General features: G+C 35.5%; 1 protein-coding gene across 2 annotated transcripts; it reads left to right on the top strand.

The window, feature by feature from the left end:
- Window positions 1–3,006: 3,006 nt before the first annotated feature.
- On the top strand, window positions 3,007–13,233 carry LOC131155080 (uncharacterized). Of its 2 annotated transcripts, XM_058108010.1 has the most exons (7): window positions 3,007–3,688; window positions 5,505–5,645; window positions 5,744–5,857; window positions 5,958–6,131; window positions 11,651–11,766; window positions 12,685–12,772; window positions 12,867–13,233. In XM_058108010.1, exons 1-7 carry the CDS (start codon window positions 3,155–3,157, stop codon window positions 12,870–12,872), a joined length of 1,173 nt encoding a protein of 390 aa, XP_057963993.1. In that variant the 5' UTR covers window positions 3,007–3,154; the 3' UTR covers window positions 12,873–13,233. The 2 variants fall into 2 exon arrangements, with proteins under 2 accessions (XP_057963993.1, XP_057963985.1); XM_058108002.1 differs by having other exon boundaries at window positions 3,015–3,688; window positions 12,685–13,233.
- Window positions 13,234–22,215: the final 8,982 nt, after the last annotated feature.

Genomic DNA, 22,215 nt, shown 5'->3' with positions numbered 1-22,215 from the left:
TAATACCAGAGTCTACTTACACCAAGATAACACACACACACACACACACACACACACACACACACACACACATATATATATATATATATATATATATATTTACAATCTCCCATAACATTCCAAATACAACTAGGATCTCACACAAAGTAATCCTGATCCTAGTACAAAATCTTACCCTCCTAGCAGGGTAACTTAACAACTCAACGACGGCCATGACCTGCCGGTCTCTCAGGGTCTCCTGAAAAATTAATTAAGTTCGGGGGTAAGACACTTCTCAGTAAGGGAAAATAAACTAAATACAGTTGTGTGACAACAAGAATATTTAATGCAATTATACATAGACAGTATATTTCATATATCTGTAAACATTCATCATATCGTACTGAATAATCATATCCTTTTCATATTTGCTAATAAATCATATCGTTCATAAAACGTCTGTTATAACTGATAATACTAAAAACATACCCAGGATGAATAGCTAGCTGATGTCATGTATTACCCCCCATAACAAGTAGTGCAGCTCGAAGGCGGGACCCGACAATGGCTGGCCAACCAATGCCGAGTCAAAAATGTCTATAACAGGCCACACCCTGGTCCGGACTATCAGGTGGACGTCTACACTTTACACTGAAAGCCACATCGACTATCCATCTCCCACCTCCTCGTGGGGGTGGTTAGCACAAATCTGATCATAGATATCTGATCTATAAGCTACGGTACCGTGCTCCTGAACTGAACTAAACTAACATCCAGGTTCTGATAACATATAATACATGATATTATAGCATTTTTCATAATTTCATAATTACGGCCTCGTGCCAAAATCATTTCATATATACGACCTCGCACCGAACATTTCATAAATACGGCCTCACGCCAAAATCATTTCATATATATCATATACCTGTCAAAATCATCATAATATACTGTATCTTTTCATAATTCCTGAAAACATGCTTTACTTGTAAAATTTTTCATATCATTACCTTCCATGAAAAATAACGTTCATGCCACACAAAGTTAAGTAATTCTGTACATTTCATTTTAAAATCACATTTTCCGTATAATAGCAGTATTTTCCCAATAATATACATTTTCTTAATAATATTCAAATATCATGCATGCTATCCTGAAAATTAATTTGCTGATAAATAATAATAATACATGTGGAAAATAACTGTTTAAGTTTATTCCCTTACCTGGCAACTAAAAAGCCCCTATGTATTCCTGGACTCACGCCTATAGGATTTCCTGATCAATACCCTGAAAATGAAAACTTTCAGTACTAAACTTCAGTATTTTCACATGAATATCATTTCTTATAACTACAGTAAGAACAAATTTGGCATAAAAAGTCTTACCTCAACTCAGGGATGAATTCCAACTTGCTTCCACCAACGATCCGCTTCGGCAGATTTGGAGAGAACTTCCTCAGGAGCGTCGTGGTGGCCTCAGATCATCAATTTGGAAAACGACGGAGTCGAAATCAAAGAGAGAGGAGAGAGAAACCGTAGGGAGAGAGAGAGAGAGAGAGAGAGAGAGAGAGAGAGAGAGAGAGAGAGAGAGAGTGAGTGATTTCTATTTTTCTATGTTAAAAATTCGAATTTAAGCTATTTATAGGGCCGGATTCGTCGACGAGACACGTCACCTCGTCGACGAGTCCTGTAGAAAGTTCGTCGATGAACCTGCACCTTCGTTGACAAATTTTAGACTTCCAAAAATCCTTTTTCGGTATCTTCTCGTCAACGAAACTTGGCTTTATCGACGAGGCCCTCTTATATCCTCATCGACGAATCCACTGAGTTCATCGACGAAGTCTGTTGCCTTCTTCTGTTTTTGTTTCCATTTCCCTTCCTCTCTATTTAAATACCATTTTTATTATTCGGGTCATTACATGAATACTCCCATTGGCTATAAATTACCTTTGAGGCACAATCATTGTGTTCTGTGACAACCAGAGTGCTATTCATTTGGCAAAGAACCAAGTCTATCATGCACGAATGAAACACATCGACTTTTAGTTTCATTTTATGCGGGATATTATTGATGGGGGCAAGATACTTCTTCAGAAGATTACTACAGCTGAAAATCCCGCAGATATGTTGACCAAAATTGTGACAACAATCAAGTTCAAACATTGTTTGGACTTGATTAATATCCTATAAGTCTGATTTTTTTTTTAGTCACTGATGATGTGGAATTCTAGAAAATGTTGGTGACTGAAAAATTTGTTGAATTTATCATCAAGGTGGAGATTTGTTATTTTTTGTCTTACATTGGTAGAATAGAAACATTGGTAGAAAAAGTTATTTTGATTTTTTTCTTTGTTTATCCTACATTGGTGAAAAGTAGTTTTTAGACTTGAAGTTGAAATTATATAAAAAACTCAACTTTTCATTTGTAAAACACACCTAAAAGTTATACTTTGTCAAAAAGTAGTAGATTGATTGTCTACGCCCGAGGACGTATGTAATTCTATACCGAATGTCGTTAAATTCTCGTCTTGTTCTTTTTATTGTCTTTTATTATTAGTTTTGGCATTTGCTTTAGTTCTTTATATTTTTAATAACATTAGTTATAGTATTGGTGTTTGACACAAGTGTGGTGCCTGATACAACAATATATATAAAGTTTGCTAATGGAAAGGAAAATATCTATTTTATAATTATGTTTTTATCTAATTTTTTGAATACCTAAAATATTATTGTGATTGTTTAAATCTTCTCTACTAAGCAAAAGTGTTATATTGTAGAATTAAGTTAAATGACAATTGAATTATTTTTCAAAATTAAGAATAAAAAATTGAAAATTTTGAGAAACGAAAAGATTTTATGCAATTGAAATTTAAAAGTAATTTTTGCTGAAAATTAATAAATTTTCACGACAAATTGGAAAAGCCAAGAAAAGTAGGAAGAAGAAGAAGAAGAAGAAGAAGAAGAAACAAAAAATGATGACGTCGATCGGGGCCCTCTTTTGGTTCACCTTACTCGCTCCTATCCACACGACACAAATCTCAAAAACTCACCCACTCGTTCACCTCCACACATAAAGTCTCTCTCTCCCCTCTCTTCCCGACTTGGCGAGAGAAACTTCGTTCGACACGCATCACTCGTTGCCTCCTCCCCCACACCCAGAGCTGCTTCCGACGGCCATGGCCTCCGTCAACAGTATCCCTCCTCAGCGCTTCCTCCCTCTTTTCAAGCGCTCTAATCCCAGCCCCAAGCCCACTTCACCTGCTCATGCCAAAGTCCTCCCCAACTGCTCTACTTCACACGGCTTCATATTTTTCCGGACACCCACTTTCCCGAGAAACAAACAGCGGGGCTGTCGGGTGGTTCTTGGGTCGATGGCGGAAGAGCTGGACGTGATCCCGGTGCAGAGCAGTGACAGCACGGACCGGCAAAGCGGTGTCGTTTTGACGAGGGTCGAGGGCGATGGGGAGGCCGACGCCGTGAGCCAGGTGGGTGGGTTCGCCGGTGAGGGGAGGTTCTCGTTCGAAGGGGCTGGCGATTTTCAAGGCCTTTCATCGTCATCGTCTCCTGGAGATCTTGGTGGTGGTGGAGGGAAGGGAGGGAGGGAAGATATTGACAAATTGGTTGATAAAGCGATTAATGCGACGATTGTGCTTGCTGCTGGATCTTTTGCCATCACAAAATTGGTCACCATTGACAGCGATTTCTGGCATGTAAGCCAGTGTTGATTATGTTGGTTTACTGACTGAAATTTTTTTTTGGGTGTTGTGATGTGACTATGGATATGTTCTGTTGATTATAATTGACGGAAATTATGCTATAGCAGATAATTTGGTGGTTTTCTAGGTTTTTTTCCCCTTTTAATACTTCCTGATTGAATTGAAGTCTTTTTCGTATTCTCTATGACGATTGCGAATTGGAAAGATTTCTAGATAGTCTGCTACTTATATATGATAATTTTTGTTCGTAGAGCATTTTGATGTGCATATTTTGATGTACATGTGATTGTCTACGCTATTTTTTTTTGCCTCAGGGTTCTTCTCCTGTTATCTTTTTAAAAGCATAAATGTTTTTTTTTTGTATGACTTTGAGTTACATTGGTTTCATTTGAATGAATATTAGCTGAAGGTTTTATTGGGGATTTTGTGTGATGATTGATACCTCGTTGTGTGTTGTTCACTGGTGACAGTGGCTTGATTTAAAGAACTGGATGGTGGAAAGTTCTATGTTTAAATTGTGGAGAGATGTGGTGTCAAATTATTCAATTAGTGCACGTTTCACTAAATTAGTTTGATCATCCTTGAGGTTAAGTTTGGTTTGCGAAATGTTTATTCCTAAGTAGAATGGTCATGGAATAGGGTTTTGATAACTTACACAAGAAAATGTGTTGTCATCATAAAATAAATGATAATGCAAACATTTTTATCCAATCCAAAATGTGGAATATATAAAGATCCGAACTTTTACAATGGGAATTTCCATTCTCATCCTATTCCATGCTTATGGAATAACATAAACTTTGATAAGAGTTTTTCTAGTAATTTTTATATTCTTACACAATTTTTTAATTCCATTCTCCATATTAGGTGAAAAATTGTTGACGAGTGAAGAGGATGTTGTCCATAGAACTAGAGTGCAATCACTGAATTGGATAAAGTTTTGTATTTGATTTAACTGAAGGAAAAATGTTATGAAATGACTGTAGGGCTATTCAAATGAACATTATTAGATGACTGTTGGGCTATTCGAGTAGCCATCTCCGTTCTAGAGTCGCAAGTAGGAAATAATTGAATAACAACTAATGATCGTACCTCTGTGCCAGTAGGTACTTATTTTAGATGGTTTGATGGAAATATGAAGGAAATTAGAACGGTGGAAAATTGAGATTAAGGTAGAAAGAAAATGTCCAAGGTTATGGTTTGCATTTTGCAAAATGTTTACTCTTAGAAATAGAATGGTCATAGTGTATGAATTTGATAGCTTGCAAAAGAAAACATGTTATGATCATATAAAGCAAATGACAATAGAATTTTTTTTATTAAAATACAAAACATGGAAATTGAAATAACTAAGGAATGATTACTCCCAAATTTCACATTGGAATGTCTATTCCTATCCTATCCCATGTTGGATGAAATAAATCATATTTTTTGCATGGATAACTTTCTCGTAAATTATGATGTATTTGTAGAATTTGTATTCCATTCCCACCTTTTTCCATTTTGTGAACAAATTGCAACATGAGGCAAGCCAAACAAAGAAAAGGATGGAATGATATGACTAGTTGTTAAGCGAGTGACACGGTCCAAAGTTGAAATGTGGAGTATTATGGTGCCAAAAGAATTCGGATGATTTATTATTTTATATGGTTCAAATTGAGCCCTGTTATTTAGTCATATTATGATTGTTGTTGCTTTTCTGTTCTTTTTGAAATTTATTATGCACACAGCTATTTAATTATGGCATCAATTTTGAGTCATACAGTAGTGAAATATTGATATATGAGTCTCATACTTTGTTTTTTCACAGGGGTGGACACTTTATGAGATATTGAGATATGCACCTCAACACAACTGGAGTGCATATGAGGAAGCTCTTAAAGCAAATCCTGTTTTAGCCAAAATGATGATAAGCGGAGTTGTCTACTCTCTAGGTGATTGGATTGCACAGGTTAGCTGGTAGTTTGAAATAGTTATCAACCTTGTTCGTCGTCTTAGAATGATTCTCTTTATTTTTACTAATATACTTATTTGTATGTGCATTTGCAGTGCTATGAGGGAAAACCTCCATTTGAGTTTGACCGAGCGCGCATGTTCAGATCGGGCCTTGTCGGTTTTTCTCTGCATGGATCCCTATCACATTATTATTATCAGTTTTGCGAGGTGATCATTATGGGTGCAAAATTTTTTATGGCTTGTTGGGCTTTTTTTTTCTTTTTTAATTTTTATTTGCTGTACTTAAAGAATACCCTTTGACATCCAGGCACTTTTTCCTTTCCAAGAGTGGTGGGTGGTTCCTGTTAAAGTAGCATTTGACCAAACTCTATGGGCAGCAATTTGGAATAGCATTTACTATACAGTTGTCGGTTTTTTGCGTCTTGAATCCCCAGCCAGTGTTTTTGGTGAACTGAGGGCAACATTCTGGCCCATGCTGACTGTAAGAGACATTTCTGACTTTCTCTGTACCTTCATTTCATTCTGTCAATTTAGAGACAAATTTGAAGAAGATGAAACTTTACTGAGTTTCCTCCCCAGTTCTTTAGCCCTTGTCAAAAAGAGCAGAGAAGTTTGGTCTACTTGTCACAGTTCTGCAATTTATTGGCATTATTTTAGTGGTTCCTTTTTTCATTTATCATTTTATTAGTTTCCACTAATAATATTGGGAATTAAATTTATTTTACTATTATAAGAGTGCATGGATAAATGACTTAGACTGAGAATGGCATAGTAAAGCCCAGAAGGATAACTATCCAAATTAAAGTAGGATAATGCTGAATAATCACGCTCCACGGGGGTAAGCAAGCTTTCCAGAATGTACTACTCACCACTCACTAGCTCTATGCCTAGTCCCAGGCTGCTCCCCAGACTTTGATTCTGAATAATGCAGCCAGAAGTAGAGAACAAAATATCAAACCTGCAGTCAGAAAATTGATTAATTGACAATAAACTAGGAAACATTGGGTATAGATAGAGAAGGGGAGGGAGAGGGGGAGCAACAAAACCTATGTACTCCACATGCATTGGAGAAGAGGAACTAGAATGAGAAATCTATGTTGTAGGAGAGATTAGTAGAAATACCCTATGGGGAGAATCAGTCAAACTTACATGAAAAGTGAATATTGTGGAGGCAGGAGACTCTGCAAGGTGCTCAATCATTAACTTGATGCTTGTAGGAGAACAGTGTTGCAAAGAATGTTTGGACCGCAAGTGCTGTTGGAGGGTGAGGAGATGGCACTTGAGGCATGGAATTGCTGCTAGTACAAGACCCTGTGGAGTAGTCTGAGAGGATGCATCCTTCTTGAAATAGAAGCTCTAGCCAAGAGATTTACAAGTGGACTTTCTGATGGAAAAAGGTGCACCCATTACCCTGGTCTGGCTTCCTAGTTCCAAGTAAATTGTTGACATAATAGGAGTAGGCAACAGTGGTCTTTGTGCAGTGGAAGTGGCAAAGATGTGTGGGTGAGGCGACAATTTTAGCCTCCTTAAATCATGTAATCCTGTTGTTCCATAAGGACTTATTGGTCTCAGTTAAGGTTATATTTGAGTCGAGTCGACATAGTGAAATACTCAAACTCGACTTGACTAAAAAATTTTGAGCTGGAAACTTGACTCCAACTCAATCAATCTCAAAATTGTTGAACTCAAACTTGGTTACAAGTTGAAAGCTCGAGCTCGACTCAATTAAGCTCGATTTGTAAAATAATATTAAATACATCTATATAATATATATATATATTAAATATAATATTGAATATATGTTTTAAATATATATGATATTGCTTATAGAATATTAAAATAATACTATTAAAACAGCTCGATTATGCTCGTGAATAGTATTACAAAACTCTTTTAACTCATTAATCTACTTGAGCAACTTGAACTTGACTCAAACTCGAGTATAATTGAGTCGATTCAAGCTATAAAGCAAGTCGAGCCCGAGTAGTTCATGTGCTGGCTTGACTCACTTGCACCCCTAGGCCCAATAAGAGGTCATTTGATTGTGAAATGCTTCAATGATCTTGTCATCTTGCTTAGCTCCCCAAGTTTTTGTCTTTTATTGATATTGCTTTGCAAAATTTGATTGAAGGTGCATTCCCTGCAAATAAGGTCAGACCTCCTTGGTTGTGCTAACTTGGAAAAATTCATGCCAATACTTGGCTTCTCTAAGTTGTTTAACCAATTAAGAATTTGAGAACTCTTCATATTCCACTTAACAATAGATGTTTTGAAGTCTTGCACATTAGGATTAGAAGATCTAACTTCAGAGCCTGATTTTAAAGGTATCTTCCCTTTCCAAGCAAAGATTCTTCATAATTTTTGACAATTAAGTGTTGTTTTTAATTATATATATTTTTTAAAAATTTATTAGCAAAGAAAATTTTTTTGAAGGGCGTCAAGGGGATGCCACTGAAGTAAACTTGCTAGCATTTGTAAACATGTTTAGCCTACTTGCTTCCCTTGTTAAACACACGTTTCCTATGGAGGCGGTGTTAATGAATTACGTTGGTTCAATATTTACCTCATGCTTGTCATTTTCTTACATGAATTGCTTACTGCTTTTGCTTACTTTGCATTCGACTATTGTGAATGTGTTTTTGTGGTAATTGGTAAATTGCAATATATTTTGGCTAACTAGTTAAGCAAGAGTGCCTTTAGGTAGCACGATCCTTCACAAGGTGTGAAATGTTTGGCCTGTGGCTATTAGTATCATCCACACTACAGGGTGTTAGACAAATCATGAATTACAAGAATATTAATAAACAATAACCCATTATGCCAACTAGTTACACTAGCAATCCATTGGTCTTTAATAGTGTAAGATTACCACTTTGCCTGAAAGCTTGAGCTGTTAGGTTGTTGTTCAATAATGTATGTCAAATCTTAACATTGCTCCACACGTGCAGCTCGATAGCACGTGGATAGATGAACAAACAATAAATAACACCCATTACAATTAAGGCAATAATTTTTAAATAGCACACGATAAATGCAGGCAATAAGACTAGAAGCCTAGTTCTCTTGGTTACCAGCTTTGATACCATGTTAGATTGCCATTTTACCTAAAAGTTTAAGATGTTAGGTTGTGGGTCAACAATGCATATCAAGCTTTAATAAACCACATAAGGGTATAGCTGATCTGTCAAAAACTCCTTTATTTCTTTCTTCCATTCAAACCAAATGATGGCAAGCAGAATGAGGTACAAAGCCTTCCTCCTTTCCTTGCTTGAGTGGAACCTTTCCAAGCCTATAACAGTCCTCCCATGGTTTTGGCATTATTTCATTGCCTCCTGATTAGAGAAGTGGCCAAGTTTGAAAATTTCAGGTCTAGTAGTTTGTGGTTAATAGATTCAGCATTTTCCAAACACAAGAGGCACCTTTTAACAAGGGACAACACCCTTTCAACCCCCTTTTCTATAGGTTATCAATGGTAAGAATCTTCCCAAGAGTAAAGCAACCTTTGTCAGGGCTGTTGTTTTGTAGATGGGTTTCTAGGGGAAGCTGTTGCTGGCTGCTGCCATAGGACTGAGATTTCTGTAGTAGGATCTGACCTGTAAAATCTACCATTTTTACCCAAGATCCAATTGGGATGATTAGTAGTGTTCTGATTTTGAAACTCGTAGAAACTGCCATAAAACTCTGTGAGATGGTCAATTTCCCAATCAAAGACATTAAACTCATAGAAACTGCCATAAAAATCTGTGAGATGGTCAATTTCCCAATCAAAGACATTTCTAACCAAGGGAACATTCCGGAGTATGTTTTGGCATGTGTTGAAGGTGATTACTAATTAGGGCATCCTTATTGCAAGCCAAACTGATTATAGAAGGGAATTTTGTGCTAAAGGAAGCTTGGATGCATCAAATATCATGCCAAAAGAAAACATTATCCCCGTTCCCCACTTTAAAGTCGGTAAGGGAAGAAAAAAATCATCCCAGATGAATTTCCAAAGTCTAACATCGTTTCCCGAGGAGAGCTTTGTTGAAGTTGGAGAGAGATTTAAGCCCTAAGCCTCCATTTTGAATGGATTGTTTTACTGCCCCTTATTTGTTATCATGATATTTCAGCTCTTCCCCTTAGCTCTTCAATCTCTTTTGAATCCCTTCTAGCACTGAGCAGGGGACTGGGAAGATGGACATATAATAGATCAGGAGATTAGATATGGTGCTCTTGATGATGGTAAGTCTCCCATGTTTTGACAAATAATTCATTTTCCAGCTAGCCAGCTTCATCTCAAATCTTAGGGGAGTCCCAGATGCACTTATCTTTGATTTTTGGTTCTAAGAGGGAGACCACGGCAGGTAATAGGAAAATCCTCTTGCTCTCAGTCCAGAAGGCCATCAAGGAGTGCCCCCTCTGTACTTTCTCCCACTTGTATATTTTCACTTTTACCCAAATTCAACTCCATCCCTGAGACTGCTTCATACCCAAGAAGATTGTACCTGAGGTTGAGGATTTTCTGAGGATCCTATTGACAGAAAATGATGGTGTCATACGTGTAAATAAGATGGGATACTACCATTTCTCATCCATTCTTCCTAATATTGAGAGCTTTGAGAAAACCTCCTTCAGTAGCTTTATTCAACAAGAGACTCTGCATGAAAAAGTTGGGTTAACAATGGATTCTTGGGTCCATCTAAACCAAAGCTCTCCAAAACCCCTTCTTTTGAGAATGTGCATGAGAACGTTCCAATTTACATAATCAAAAGCTTTCTCCATGTCAAGCTGACAAACCGCCCTGCTTTTCCCATCCTCATTACTGGTGTCCACAGCTTCTTTTCTGCCATTTGAACAAACTGTGATTGTCTGAATTTAGTCATCTGGAATTGACACTACTACTCGCCTGAAATTGACTGGCTGGTTGTGAGGACTTAGAGATGTTTTGCTGGGCTGTAGGGTGAGAAGAGAGAGAAACTTGTGCTGGAAGGAGAGCAGTTTGCAGACAGAGTTTGCAACTCTGTTGATGTGTTATTTGACTGCAGTGGTGGTTTGATTCTATGGTGAGATGTGATCAGCAGCAATGTTTAGCCTGTAGAAGAACTGCAGTATGACAAAGGAGTTGATGGATGTAAGTTTGCTGAAGTCACAATCGAGAAGGGACAGATTGTTGCAGAATACAGTCCTAGATTGCTGAAATTTTGAAGCAGTGGCTATTCATTCAGAGAGAGAGAGTAAATAGACAATATTTGAATAAAATATGACCTAAACTGCACCTAAGTCTGTGGTTGATTGTAAGAGTACTACACCCCTTATACTATAGTACCCAAGCATCACGTTTCGGTGGTGATTTAGGCTTCTGCCAATCCATCTGAATGTTGGTGCACATTGGCCAACAATTTCGCCACAACAATTGCCTGCTACTGCTGAAATTTGAACTGTTGTTGACCTTGGTTGTAACTTGTAGGTACCGCTTGCCTGCTGCTGCGCTGGAAGTTATGGATGATAGGGAGGGTGCCAAACAAATCCCTTATAATTCCACAGCCCAAGCGTCATGTTTCGGTTGTGAGTGGACCCACACCCTTGGCCATCTGCTATTTGGGACATGGCTGCCACACTTTGGCCAACACTGTCCAAAAGACAAGAAAATATCCCTACCCATAACAATAATCACATAGCATAGTTTTTCAGAGAAGTTAAATCCTTAATGGAAAAAATTGTCAAACTGTTACCTGTTGTCCTGTTTTGGTCAAATGTTAATCCTCCCCCTTCCACCGCATCCCACCAACCCCACCCCCCCACCCCCAGCGTGGGGCAGTAAATTGGTGATTGTGCATTGACTCATGCTTCAAGAAATGTGTGAATTTCTCTTAGGGAAGCATGAGGAACGGTTGTGGTTGGTTTGTGTAAGTGCAGTGTTTATGATTTTACTGATTTCCTTATTTGCAGCTAAGAAATTTGATCTTAAATCCTTGATGCTGGAAGGCTGATGTCTTTTGTTTGCTGGATTTCAATTCACAGGCTGGTTGGAAGCTGTGGCCATTTGCTCATCTTGTTACCTATGGTGCAATACCAGTGGAGCAAAGGCTTCTTTGGGTGGACTGTGTGGAGCTCATATGGGTGACAATACTCTCTACGTAAGTATTGAATGTGGAATGTTGCGTGTGTTAAATACCTACTGCTGAAACACTTGTTAAAATCGTTTCGAGGGAAGAAAAATCTAATTTTGAAGGTTTTGAAGTCTTTGGTATTACTGAAGTAGTTCATTCTCCAGTTTTAGCAATTGATAATGTTAGCAAGCAAAGTATGTATACTTTTAGAGTTATTTGACAGTAGTTGTGTGGAGTCTGTAGTCCATTGCTTAACCGATTCAATACTCTCCCACGAGGAATATGAACCACTAAAAGATTCAAATTTAGTACCCTATTAAATCCATGTCCGAAAAGTCTCAACAATCATAAATTAAAAAAATTCAAATTTTAATAATCGAATTAACGAATTAATTGGGGGCGATATGGTCTCCAAAATTTAACCATTATAATAATAATACTTCAATTTATTATTTTAAATACAATAATAGTGTGTATTTTATACTATATTGTTGGGGCATTAATGTCTTACTGGACATAACAGCGGGGGTAATTTTTCCCGAAGTAAGATTCCCATAGGAATGAGATTTCCATGAAACTTACCCTTGGGAGAGGGTGGGAATGTGATGCCCATATTTTGTGGGAATCCTTAATGTCCAAAATTATTAAGATTCCTGCAGTGTCAAATCCCTGTAAACGATTTTGGTTTAATCTGCAATGGGTCAGAATTTCTGCCTAGAATCACACCATGGGTTGGCTTCATTGCCTTGCAATGGGTCAATGATTTTGGTTTAATCTGCATGCATGTAAGTGGCTATATTTATCTATTCATATGAATGGTCAGTGTCAAAACTTTTCAGTCAATAAGGTCTTAATGGTTCTTGCTTGCTTTCATATTATCTCAATATATGTGTAATATTACCAGAGTTGCATCTCTGATATTGTCTTTGCTTTGTTCTTTGATAGTTACTCGAATGAAAAAGCAGAAGCAAGAATCTCTGAGGTACCAGCAGACGCACAATCCAGTTCTCCATCGACCGGCAGCCCCCCTGAGGTATACCTATATAAAGCATCCTGGGATTCATTGGTGCCTAAGTTCCTGCATTCATAAAATTCTTATCTTGTGATATTGCACTGCTTTTTATCAGGAATAAATTAAGCAAACCACTAAGCAAACCACCAGCAATGAGAGAAAAAAAAAGAACTATAGAATCTATTTATAACAGCCAAAAGATTGAAGTGCTGTCTGCTGGACCATGGCTCGAGGTGTTAAGACGGCAATACACAAATGCTGCTGGAGAGGCTGTCCATAGTTCACCCTATACTTCCTCCTTAGAAGATTTATGTACATGTTATATGTAATATAACTTCATTTGGCATGTGTATATGTTTGAGGAAATCTTGTTTGCGTCATTTTTTTGACCAAAATATACTTCAGTGGTTTTAGAAAAAATACATGTATTGCAGGCACATTCCTGTTGGAGTTTCTGCATTATCATATGGATCCATTTTCCATTTTTGTGAGTTCATCTCATGACCTAGCCACGGGAGGGTTTTCTTTGTTAATTCTGTCCCTTTTTCAAGGCTTTAGATTGCATTCTTTTTGAACATCCAATTGCAGTAACATTGGAATAACACGCAAACAATTGAGTCCTACCAGTATTGATATTGAATGTGATTTGAATATTGTAATAAATTGGATAACATTCAGTAAATGTTCTTTGTGGTATTTGTGAGATTTTTTAGAGTAGTTTATTGGTGTATTGAAGAGAGTAGATTTTTTTTTAAATTATTTTTATAGATAAGGGAATAAAATGACAAATGTGTTTAGGGGTGAGCAAACGGTCGGTTCAGCCAAATTCGGTTAATTAACCGAATTAACCGAAAATTTCGGTTAAAGAATAGTGTTAACCGAACCGACCGAACCATTGGGCCTCACCGAACTGAACCCGACCGAATTTATTTTCGGGTAGTTCGGTTAACCTAATTTAACCGAGAAATATGAGGGAATGGGGAATTGGGAAGGTAAATCCAGAACAAGGGAAGGGGGAAGTCAGGAAGGAGTCGGGGGAGACGATTGAGCTCGGGTGAGCTTGACGCCAATGACGATGAGGAGTCAGGGGTGGTTCTCGGTGACGATGGCTGGCCAGTGGCGACGGCGATGGCATCACGTGAAGATGGTGGTGCCGTGGTGCGGAGCAGTGAGCTCAGGTGAGCGAGAGAGAGGCAGTGACTCAGTGAGGGCTTCCGACTTCTCACTTTAGAGAGCAGTTACTGCGTTGCACTGTTGGTGATGATGGCCGGCGACGGCGATGGCAATGGACATAGATGAAGGCATCCTGTGAAGATGGTGCCTGGTGGTGCAGAGGAGCTCGGGTGAGCGAGAGAAAGGCGACGGCGATGGCTTCTGACTTTAGAGAGCAGTGACTGTGTTGGTGATGATGGCCGGCGACGGCGATGGCAATGACGACGGCGACGGCGACAGCGACGACGACGGCGAAAGGCAGTGAGGGACTTACGTGTTCTGACTTCTGTGAGATTGAGAGCAGTGAGAGTGTGAGATTGAGAGTATGAGAGGGAATGAGTGAAATCGGATTTTAATTTACTAATTTATATTTAAAATTTAATTAATTCGTAAATCGGTTAATCGGTTGACCGAATTAATATTCTCCATTAACCGAACCGAAACCCGATTAACCGAAATATTGGAAAACATAACCGAACCGATCGAACCGAATTTTTTAACCGAACCGAATCGACCAATTTCGGTCGGTTAATTCGGTTTTTCTCGAATTATGCTCACCCCTAAATGTGTTGATTCGGCAAGGTGTCATGGGGAGATAGTTTGTTTACAAATAGTAAACTTCCTATAGTTATCAAATGTATGTATAGATTGGATAAGATGAGTATGACTTATATGAAATATGTTTAGTTGGTTTTTTTTCGATATTGATATAAGTTTGTTTTTTTCTTTTGTTTGATTTGATGCATGAGGTGTTTTATTGGTTACTATGTAAGTTTCAAGTGTCATTTTATTTTCATAGTATTCTTTGGCCATAAATGAGGGTTATTAACAAAACTTAAAAAAGGAGGTATTATCTTTTTTTATCAAAAAAAAAAAAAAAAGCTGGATGTGGGTTACTCGTAATGCACGAGAACCTAATTTGCTTAATCTCATTTGTGGTTTGCATTTTAATTTTTTCCTTATAAAATTATTGCAAAAATGAGCAAGTACACAATTACAAAATCTAGATGTGAAAAAAGTAGCATGGGTTGAATGATCTGAGTGGGCAATCCATTTGGCTTTGTCCTCCATTCAAATCACTTCACTACTCCAAAAGAAATTAAAAAAAAGGGAAATGTTTACATGCTTTCCATCTCTTGTGCCTCCTCAAGAGCAGCCTTTAAGAACTTTTTATGCCGTGTTTGGAAGCATGATTTAGATTTTGAGTTTAAATGTAAGTAAATCTAGATAAATTTTATATATATATATATATATTAAATTTAATAAGATTAAGGCTTAGTTTTGTTGTAGTAGTATAAATTCAGATTTAATATTTTTTCAAATATAATGTTTGGAAACACAAAATTATCTTTCAAATCTATGTTTGTTAAAGCTCAAATAAAATTTTACATAAATTTTTTATTAATTTTATTTGAATATACACAAATTCAAATTTGAAATTCTAATTCTCCCCTTTCCAAGTGGCAAATGGCAACACTTACATCCCTGAACTTATCTTCCATGAAAAATGGGAAGAGGGGGCAGTTCTTAACAATGGGGTTTTTCTTGTTTGTTCTCCTCTTCGGTTGTTCTGCTCTTCATTTGCTTAGCCGAAGGAAGAGAAAATGTTAAGCATTGACCCAAAAAAAAAAAAAAAAAAACAAAAAAAAAGAAGAAAAAATATTCGCAACAACAGCCAGTACTTTTCGAACTCTCTTTCATAGTTTCAACTTCCGTGCATACAATACAATACGAGTGGGAAACTAATTCGAAGCTTAAGCCATGGACATGTTTGAGAGACGACTAGGGATAGTCCGGAAATTCCACCTCCGGCGGTTCGACTGGCGTATTGGGTGTTCAATTAAAGCTCTCCTCAGGATCTCCTTGCATAGACGTCCGTTCAACCTTTCACCCGGCACGGGGAGCCGTGGGCGGGCCGGGCGGATGACAGACCCCTGGTGGCCGGAATATTGTGGGGGGGGGAGATGCCAGGCACTTATACCGGCGAGCCTGGCTCTGTTGGGTCCTGTTTCCTGCGAGCGGCGGGGACTTTGCTTGAGGTAGTTGGGGCTTCTGGTGATGATGGGATTCTGGGATTTGGGATTTAGGGATGTATCTTTGCATTTTGGGAGGAGATGGATAGAGCAAACAGCAGAGTCGATTATTATTCAATACTGAATAGCTGTGTTGGATTTATAGGATCATGTGCATGTTGAATTGTTGGACTTCGTTGTTTTCCTGGAAGCTAGGCAGGAGGAATGAATTCGAAGACCCGTTCTGGAAGGTTGGGGTTACAGTCTTGCGCGGCGTAGAGAGTATAGATTGAATTGGTAGATATTTTAGTGCATGTAAGGCGTGAAGTTTGACGGGGTCATCGCCACTCCCCCACTTTCTTATCACTACCAATAAAATTTAATTGGTATTGTAGTCTAGACTGACTTTTCAAGATTCCAATCTATGAGTTTTTTCCTAAAATATTAAAAAAAACAAAAAACACAAAAATGAAGGGAATGAGAAATAAATACCAAAATGTACTGAAGGTTTAGGTTTTTTTTTTTTTAATAAAAAAACAAGGGGTATGTCTTGAATTCAAAGGGAGAAAAAAAAAAAAAAAAAAAAAAGAGGGGGGGGGGGGGGGGGGGGGGCGCGGGGGAGTGGGGCATAGCATGCACTGGCGGGAGAGAGGAGAGGGAGGGGGTGGCGGTGGGGCCATTTAATGCTTAGGGAAATTAAATAAAGAAAAGAAAAAATAGAAATTTTTGTTTTAATTTTGGGATGAATTAAATAGATTTTTTTATTTTAAAATAAAAAAAATATATTTTTATTTTTTTATAAAATACAAAAAAATTTAAAAAAATTTAATATTTTTATAATTATTCAATAAACTAAAAACAAGCTACCCAACTTTAATTCCTCCCAACAAATTCAAAATAAATTGCAATAGTGAAAAAAAAATTACGTGCATGCATAAAATTGTAAATTGAATTTTAATAATTAATAAATTTAATTATCATTATTATTTTTTATAAAAATTAGTTATTTTTTTTATTTTAAATCCGTAATACATAAATTTTCTTTTAATGTTTTATTGGTAGTTTTAAATTTATTTAAAAAATAAATAAACATAAGTCAAAAGCAATTTCAATAAAAAAAAAAATGAACGTGTTGAGCGAGTCAACTCAGGGCTTCAATTTATACGTAGAAATTGATGGAAATGTTGAGAATTCTACTTGTGAAGTTTGTCCCATATTGGAAAAAGTGAGTATTTAATCGGTGCTTATATACATGGTATACCCTAAGACCCAGTAGGTTTAAGTTTTTGGGTCAAGTTGGTGTTCACTTATGTGTATTAAGTCCACCTTTGGACTCCTCCGATTCTAACAGGAACCTGCGGAGTATTGGAGGGGATCATTGGGGGGGAAGGCCTTGATAGTTTGAGCAGAAGTTGAATTCCATGGTAAGGAAACTGCCCATGGAGAGGAGGGGAAATCAAGAGGGCTAGGATTTCAAAAAGCAAAGACTCGCAGAGAGGGAGACAAGGAAGACCAATAGAGAAGAAAGACAGAGCGCGCCAGTTTTATGAATGAAACGTGTAGAAGTAAAGGGTCGGCGGGTTGATGAGCCTTGACCTAATATATTTCTTAAAAAATATATATATATATATATATATATATATTTTAAGAAGACAATTTTGTGTGATGCGTGCAGGTCAAAAAACCGACTTTTCAATTTTTTTGTTTTGTTTTTTGTGCCTAGATTTTTGTGTAAGTTTTTTGTTTTGTTTTTTTAAAACCCAAACTCACTTTTGAAAAGTTGGTTAGGTAAGAAATATTAAATTTTAAAATTTTCATATATAAAATATATATAAAATAATATTTTATTTAATTCTTATATGTTAAATGATTTTTTTATGTAATTAGAAAGTAAAATATCATTTTTTGTCTTAATATTCCCAAAAGTAAATAATTTCAATTTTTTTAATATTGTATTCATTTTTATACAATATTTTGAAATTAAAAAATTAACTTATTTTTTTTATTCATTTGAGAAATAAATAAAAAGTGTAAAATATTTATATTAAATGATACTTAAACTCAACTCAATGAGTCAAAGACTCGTTCGCTGTCACAGTCGACCACACCCTATCATGAAAAATGGAGTCGCGACTGATCTATATCAAACTCAAATAAAAAACTCTATTGCATCATATTTCCTATTACTGAGAACCCCCGACGACAAACTCACTGGCTGAATCATTGGACACTTCACGTCGTGTTCCATGTCGATGAAGTAGTCTCTCGCCGGAAGAGAGAACATCGACTACTCAGCGAGTTCAAAACTCAGTCAAGGCAGATTCAATTTCACAATACTCGACATGTTCACGTATAAATTGAAGCCCTGAGCTGGCTCGCTCGACACGTTCATTTTTTTTTTAAATTGCTTTTGACCTATATTTATTTATTTTTTAAATAAATTTGAAACTATCAACAAAACATTAAAAGAAAATTTATGTATTGCGAATTTAAAATAAAAAAAAAATCACTAATTTTTTATAAAAAATAATAATGATAATTAAATTTATTAATTATTAAAATATAATTTACATTTTTATGCATGCATGAAAATTTTTTTTTTCACTCCCACAATTTATTTTGAATTTGTTTGGAGGAAACAAAGTTGGATAACTTATTTTTAGTTTATTGAATAATTATAAAAATAATATATTTTTAATTTAATTTAATTTTATAAAAAAATAAAAAATATGTTTATTATTTCAAAATAAAAAAAAAATATATCTGTTTAATTCCTCCGAGAAATAAAAAATAAATTATATTTTTTTTCTTTGTTTTATTTAATTCCCCTGGGCATTAAATGCCCCCCCCCACGCACCCCCCCTCCCTCTCCCCTTCTACCGCCGTGTATTTGGCTATAAATGAAATAAGCGATGCAGAGAAAATACACTTTTGATGACTAATCCTGTCATTAAGTCCTAATATATGAAGACATGACTTACAAATGACACCCTTTTAAATAGACACTATTGTTGAAAGGGTTAGGTCTCTTCAAAATAATAAGACTATTGGATTCAAATTTGTAAATTTAAAGTTAATTATGGCAGATGGTAGTTATTTCCAACAATCATGTATTTGAAATTTTATTATTAAATTAAAAAAGTAATTTCATGGTCTTAATTAACTCACATCTGTGCATGTGCTAAGTAATTAAATTTAGTTTTAACAAGTAGTATGTGTCGTAACGTCCCGGAGAAAGGGTTCGAAATGGCAAGGGGTAATAATAATAATAATGGTTCGATGGAATTGTCACTAACCTGTTATTTTCTTAGATATGGTTAGTTCACCTGATTATTGCTTGTTGATTAGTCTCTAGATTAATCCTAAAGTCAAGGAACCAATAGTTTTAGTCTGCTTTTACCAATGCTGAGATTAGAAGTATAATTATGTGAGGAGAAGATATTAGTACACACACCCGTATCACGAACGGTACCTAATTACCTATAAATTATCCCTGTTTGAATCATATGATTTTTAATTAACTCCCAAACAATCCAATAAACTTTAAAATTTTTAAAAAAAAAATGTAAAATCATGTGCAATTTAGGCATGTCTAATAAAATCTCCAAAGGAGAGAATCTTATTAGACAAACCTCCCTTAGAACTAATGTCGGTGAAGTATGAAACACCTCTTTTAGCCTTTGTTTTGTCATCGAAATGTACATACGCATAAAATAAGATACATACATATAATAAACATATAGAATGATCATACAAATTCAACAAATTTGAGTCAAAAGGATTTTTAAAACATTCTAGGATTTTCAATTTTTTTTTTTGGAGTTTTGTAAGCTTTTTATTTTTATTTTAAAATTTTTTTTTCTATTTTCTAGAATTTTTAAAGAATTATCTCTATTTTTATTTATTTTTTATATTTCAAAATTTCCATTTTTTTGATTCCCCAAGCCAAAAATGACTTAAAAAATTTGTGTTTATTTTTTTTGATTATATATATATATTTCTGATTTTTTTTTCTATTTTCTCAATTTTTTTGTGAATTTAAAATGAATTAAAAACTAATTAATTAATTTTTTTTTAAAAAATAGGCAGTGCAAGGAAGCTAGACTGGTTCAGATAGTTTGAATCTGGTCAACAAGACAACCTAAGTTGACTCAGGTCAAATTGGGTTGATCCCGTCCAGAGCAGAAGTAGAGATGGGATTGGGCCAAAGTCTAGGGTCGATGAATACAAATAAAATCTGACCTAAGTCTTAGGTTCAATTCGGATTTAGGTTGGGTCTTTGAGTCAATTGATTTGGACCTAGGTCAAGTTGACTTGGGTCTTTGGGTCAGGTATGGACAACTGGATTCGGGTTATCAGACCCAGGTTTGGTTTTGGATAAGGGTATTTGAGTTTTTGGGTCAAAATTTCAGGAATTATTTGTTGAGTTTTTTTTTTTTTTCTTTGTTGAGTTTAGGATTTTAAGAGATTTGTTTAGGATTTTGGATGCGAAATTTAAAATTCCGAATTCTAGATTACTCAAATCCCAAGCAAATTAATAAAAAAATATGACCCTTTTTGGTTAAACCATTTTCATTTTCAAATCGCATCAACAATTCAAATTCTCTGAAATCATAGAAAAAGAGTATTAACCTTTTAAATCTTGAAATTCCTCCTACTTTGCCCGCTTCTTCCTAGAATCCTTTCTCAATTACTTCAATCTTTAGTCTGTCTCACCCAATTACTTTGGTATTCTTAAACCTGAACTTTGAAGCCTCCCAATATTATATTAATTTCTATCTCCTTTTTGTCTTGCCTTCTCTCATTCCTTCTCTATCCAGTCTCAATCTCTAAGTCTTTGGCCCACTTTTTCCCTATCTCCAATTCTTCTCCAAATCTTTTACCTCCCCATCATTCTTTGAAGTATTCTATTTATAGGTCAGAATGAATACAAGCTAATTAAGTTTGATTGATTAATCAATTTTAAACAATCAAATTTAAAACTAATTGGTTAATTTTTTATTCTAATTTATTTATATTTACCAATCTACTTGAAACTCTCTTGTGATGTGCGTGCAAGTGTAAGCATGGAGGAGCTGACTCACAAAGTTTTTTATTTTTTATTTTTATTTTTATATTTTTATTTTTCATGTAATTTTATTTTTTATTTAAATTTTTTTAAATTATATTAATAAATTTTACAAAGGAAATTTTGACTAAATAAGGCCCCAAATAAAGTGGAGTGTCTATAGTATGAAAAATATTTCATGGGTCTATCCCAATTCTTTCAAGACATTTGTTAGGATAAAGGTTTAGGATGTCCTTCTCTTCCCCCTTATATTACAATCTAACTATCTCCAACATAAAGAAATGTGTCATAAGCTATGAAAGAGAGTACTAAAATAGTTAATTTGCTAGAAGGTCCTCCTTTATACCCAAGCCAAATAATATAATATATATATATATATATATATAAATTGTTGTAAGCAAGCAAACAAAATTATTCATGAATAAATATGTAACTCAACTCAATCAGTAAAGACTACTTCAACTAAGTAATTTTAAAATTTTTTGAGGCTTATTTATTCCTCCCTTATACCCATTTCGTAATCCTCCTCGCCCTCAAATCAATAGCTTGATCGCCAATTTGGCTCTCCTATTCACTTGCACAAATGAGTAATTTCTGAACATTTTCTAAGTATCATTTTATTAATGAATTAGACTTGAATAAAGTTGCGATCAACTAATTTTAATAGTCTATTTATAATATCATTTATTGGATCATGAATTATAGGTTCCTTTAAAAGTTTGTATTTAAAGGTCCAAATAGGAGTGATCACTATAAAAATGTCAATTCATATCCCACTAATCTTACTCTTTTCAACAAGGCTATCTACTTTATCATTAGAAAAAAAATAAAAAAAATGATACATAGTTGGTAAGCATGACTAAAGAGGTTTTTATTAACGGCACTAATGATATGCCTATTTGCTTTATCTTTTCACAAGAAGGCTAACCATGATATTATTCGCATAATGAAAATTAAATATATAAGAACAAATTAAGATAGCTAATGGATGGTCTTCACCGGGAATAACACATGTGCAAGGTACTATAGAATACATCTACTAATTAATAAGAGACATGCATGTAGGTTCTTTTAAACCCTAATTTGAATATAGTTTTTTCTAGAAATAAAACCCCAATTTGGCCCTACATATCACAAGCTTTGTTCATATTTTGTTTTAAAGCATCATGTCC

The sequence above is a fragment of the Malania oleifera genome, chromosome 1, assembly GCF_029873635.1.
Source record: "Malania oleifera isolate guangnan ecotype guangnan chromosome 1, ASM2987363v1, whole genome shotgun sequence".
Lineage (NCBI taxonomy): Eukaryota > Viridiplantae > Streptophyta > Magnoliopsida > Santalales > Ximeniaceae > Malania > Malania oleifera.
This window is presented reverse-complemented; position numbering and strand designations above follow the sequence as displayed.

Coding starts and splice junctions, on each gene's coding strand:
- LOC131155080 (XM_058108002.1), top strand. CDS start 3,155: ATGGCCTCCGTCAACAGTATCCCTCCTCAGCGCTTCCTCCCTCTTTTC. Junction 3,689..5,504: donor TTGACAGCGATTTCTGGCAT/GTAAGCCAGTGT, acceptor GTTTTTTCACAG/GGGTGGACACTTTATGAGAT. Junction 6,132..11,650: donor CATTCTGGCCCATGCTGACT/GTAAGAGACATT, acceptor TTCAATTCACAG/GCTGGTTGGAAGCTGTGGCC.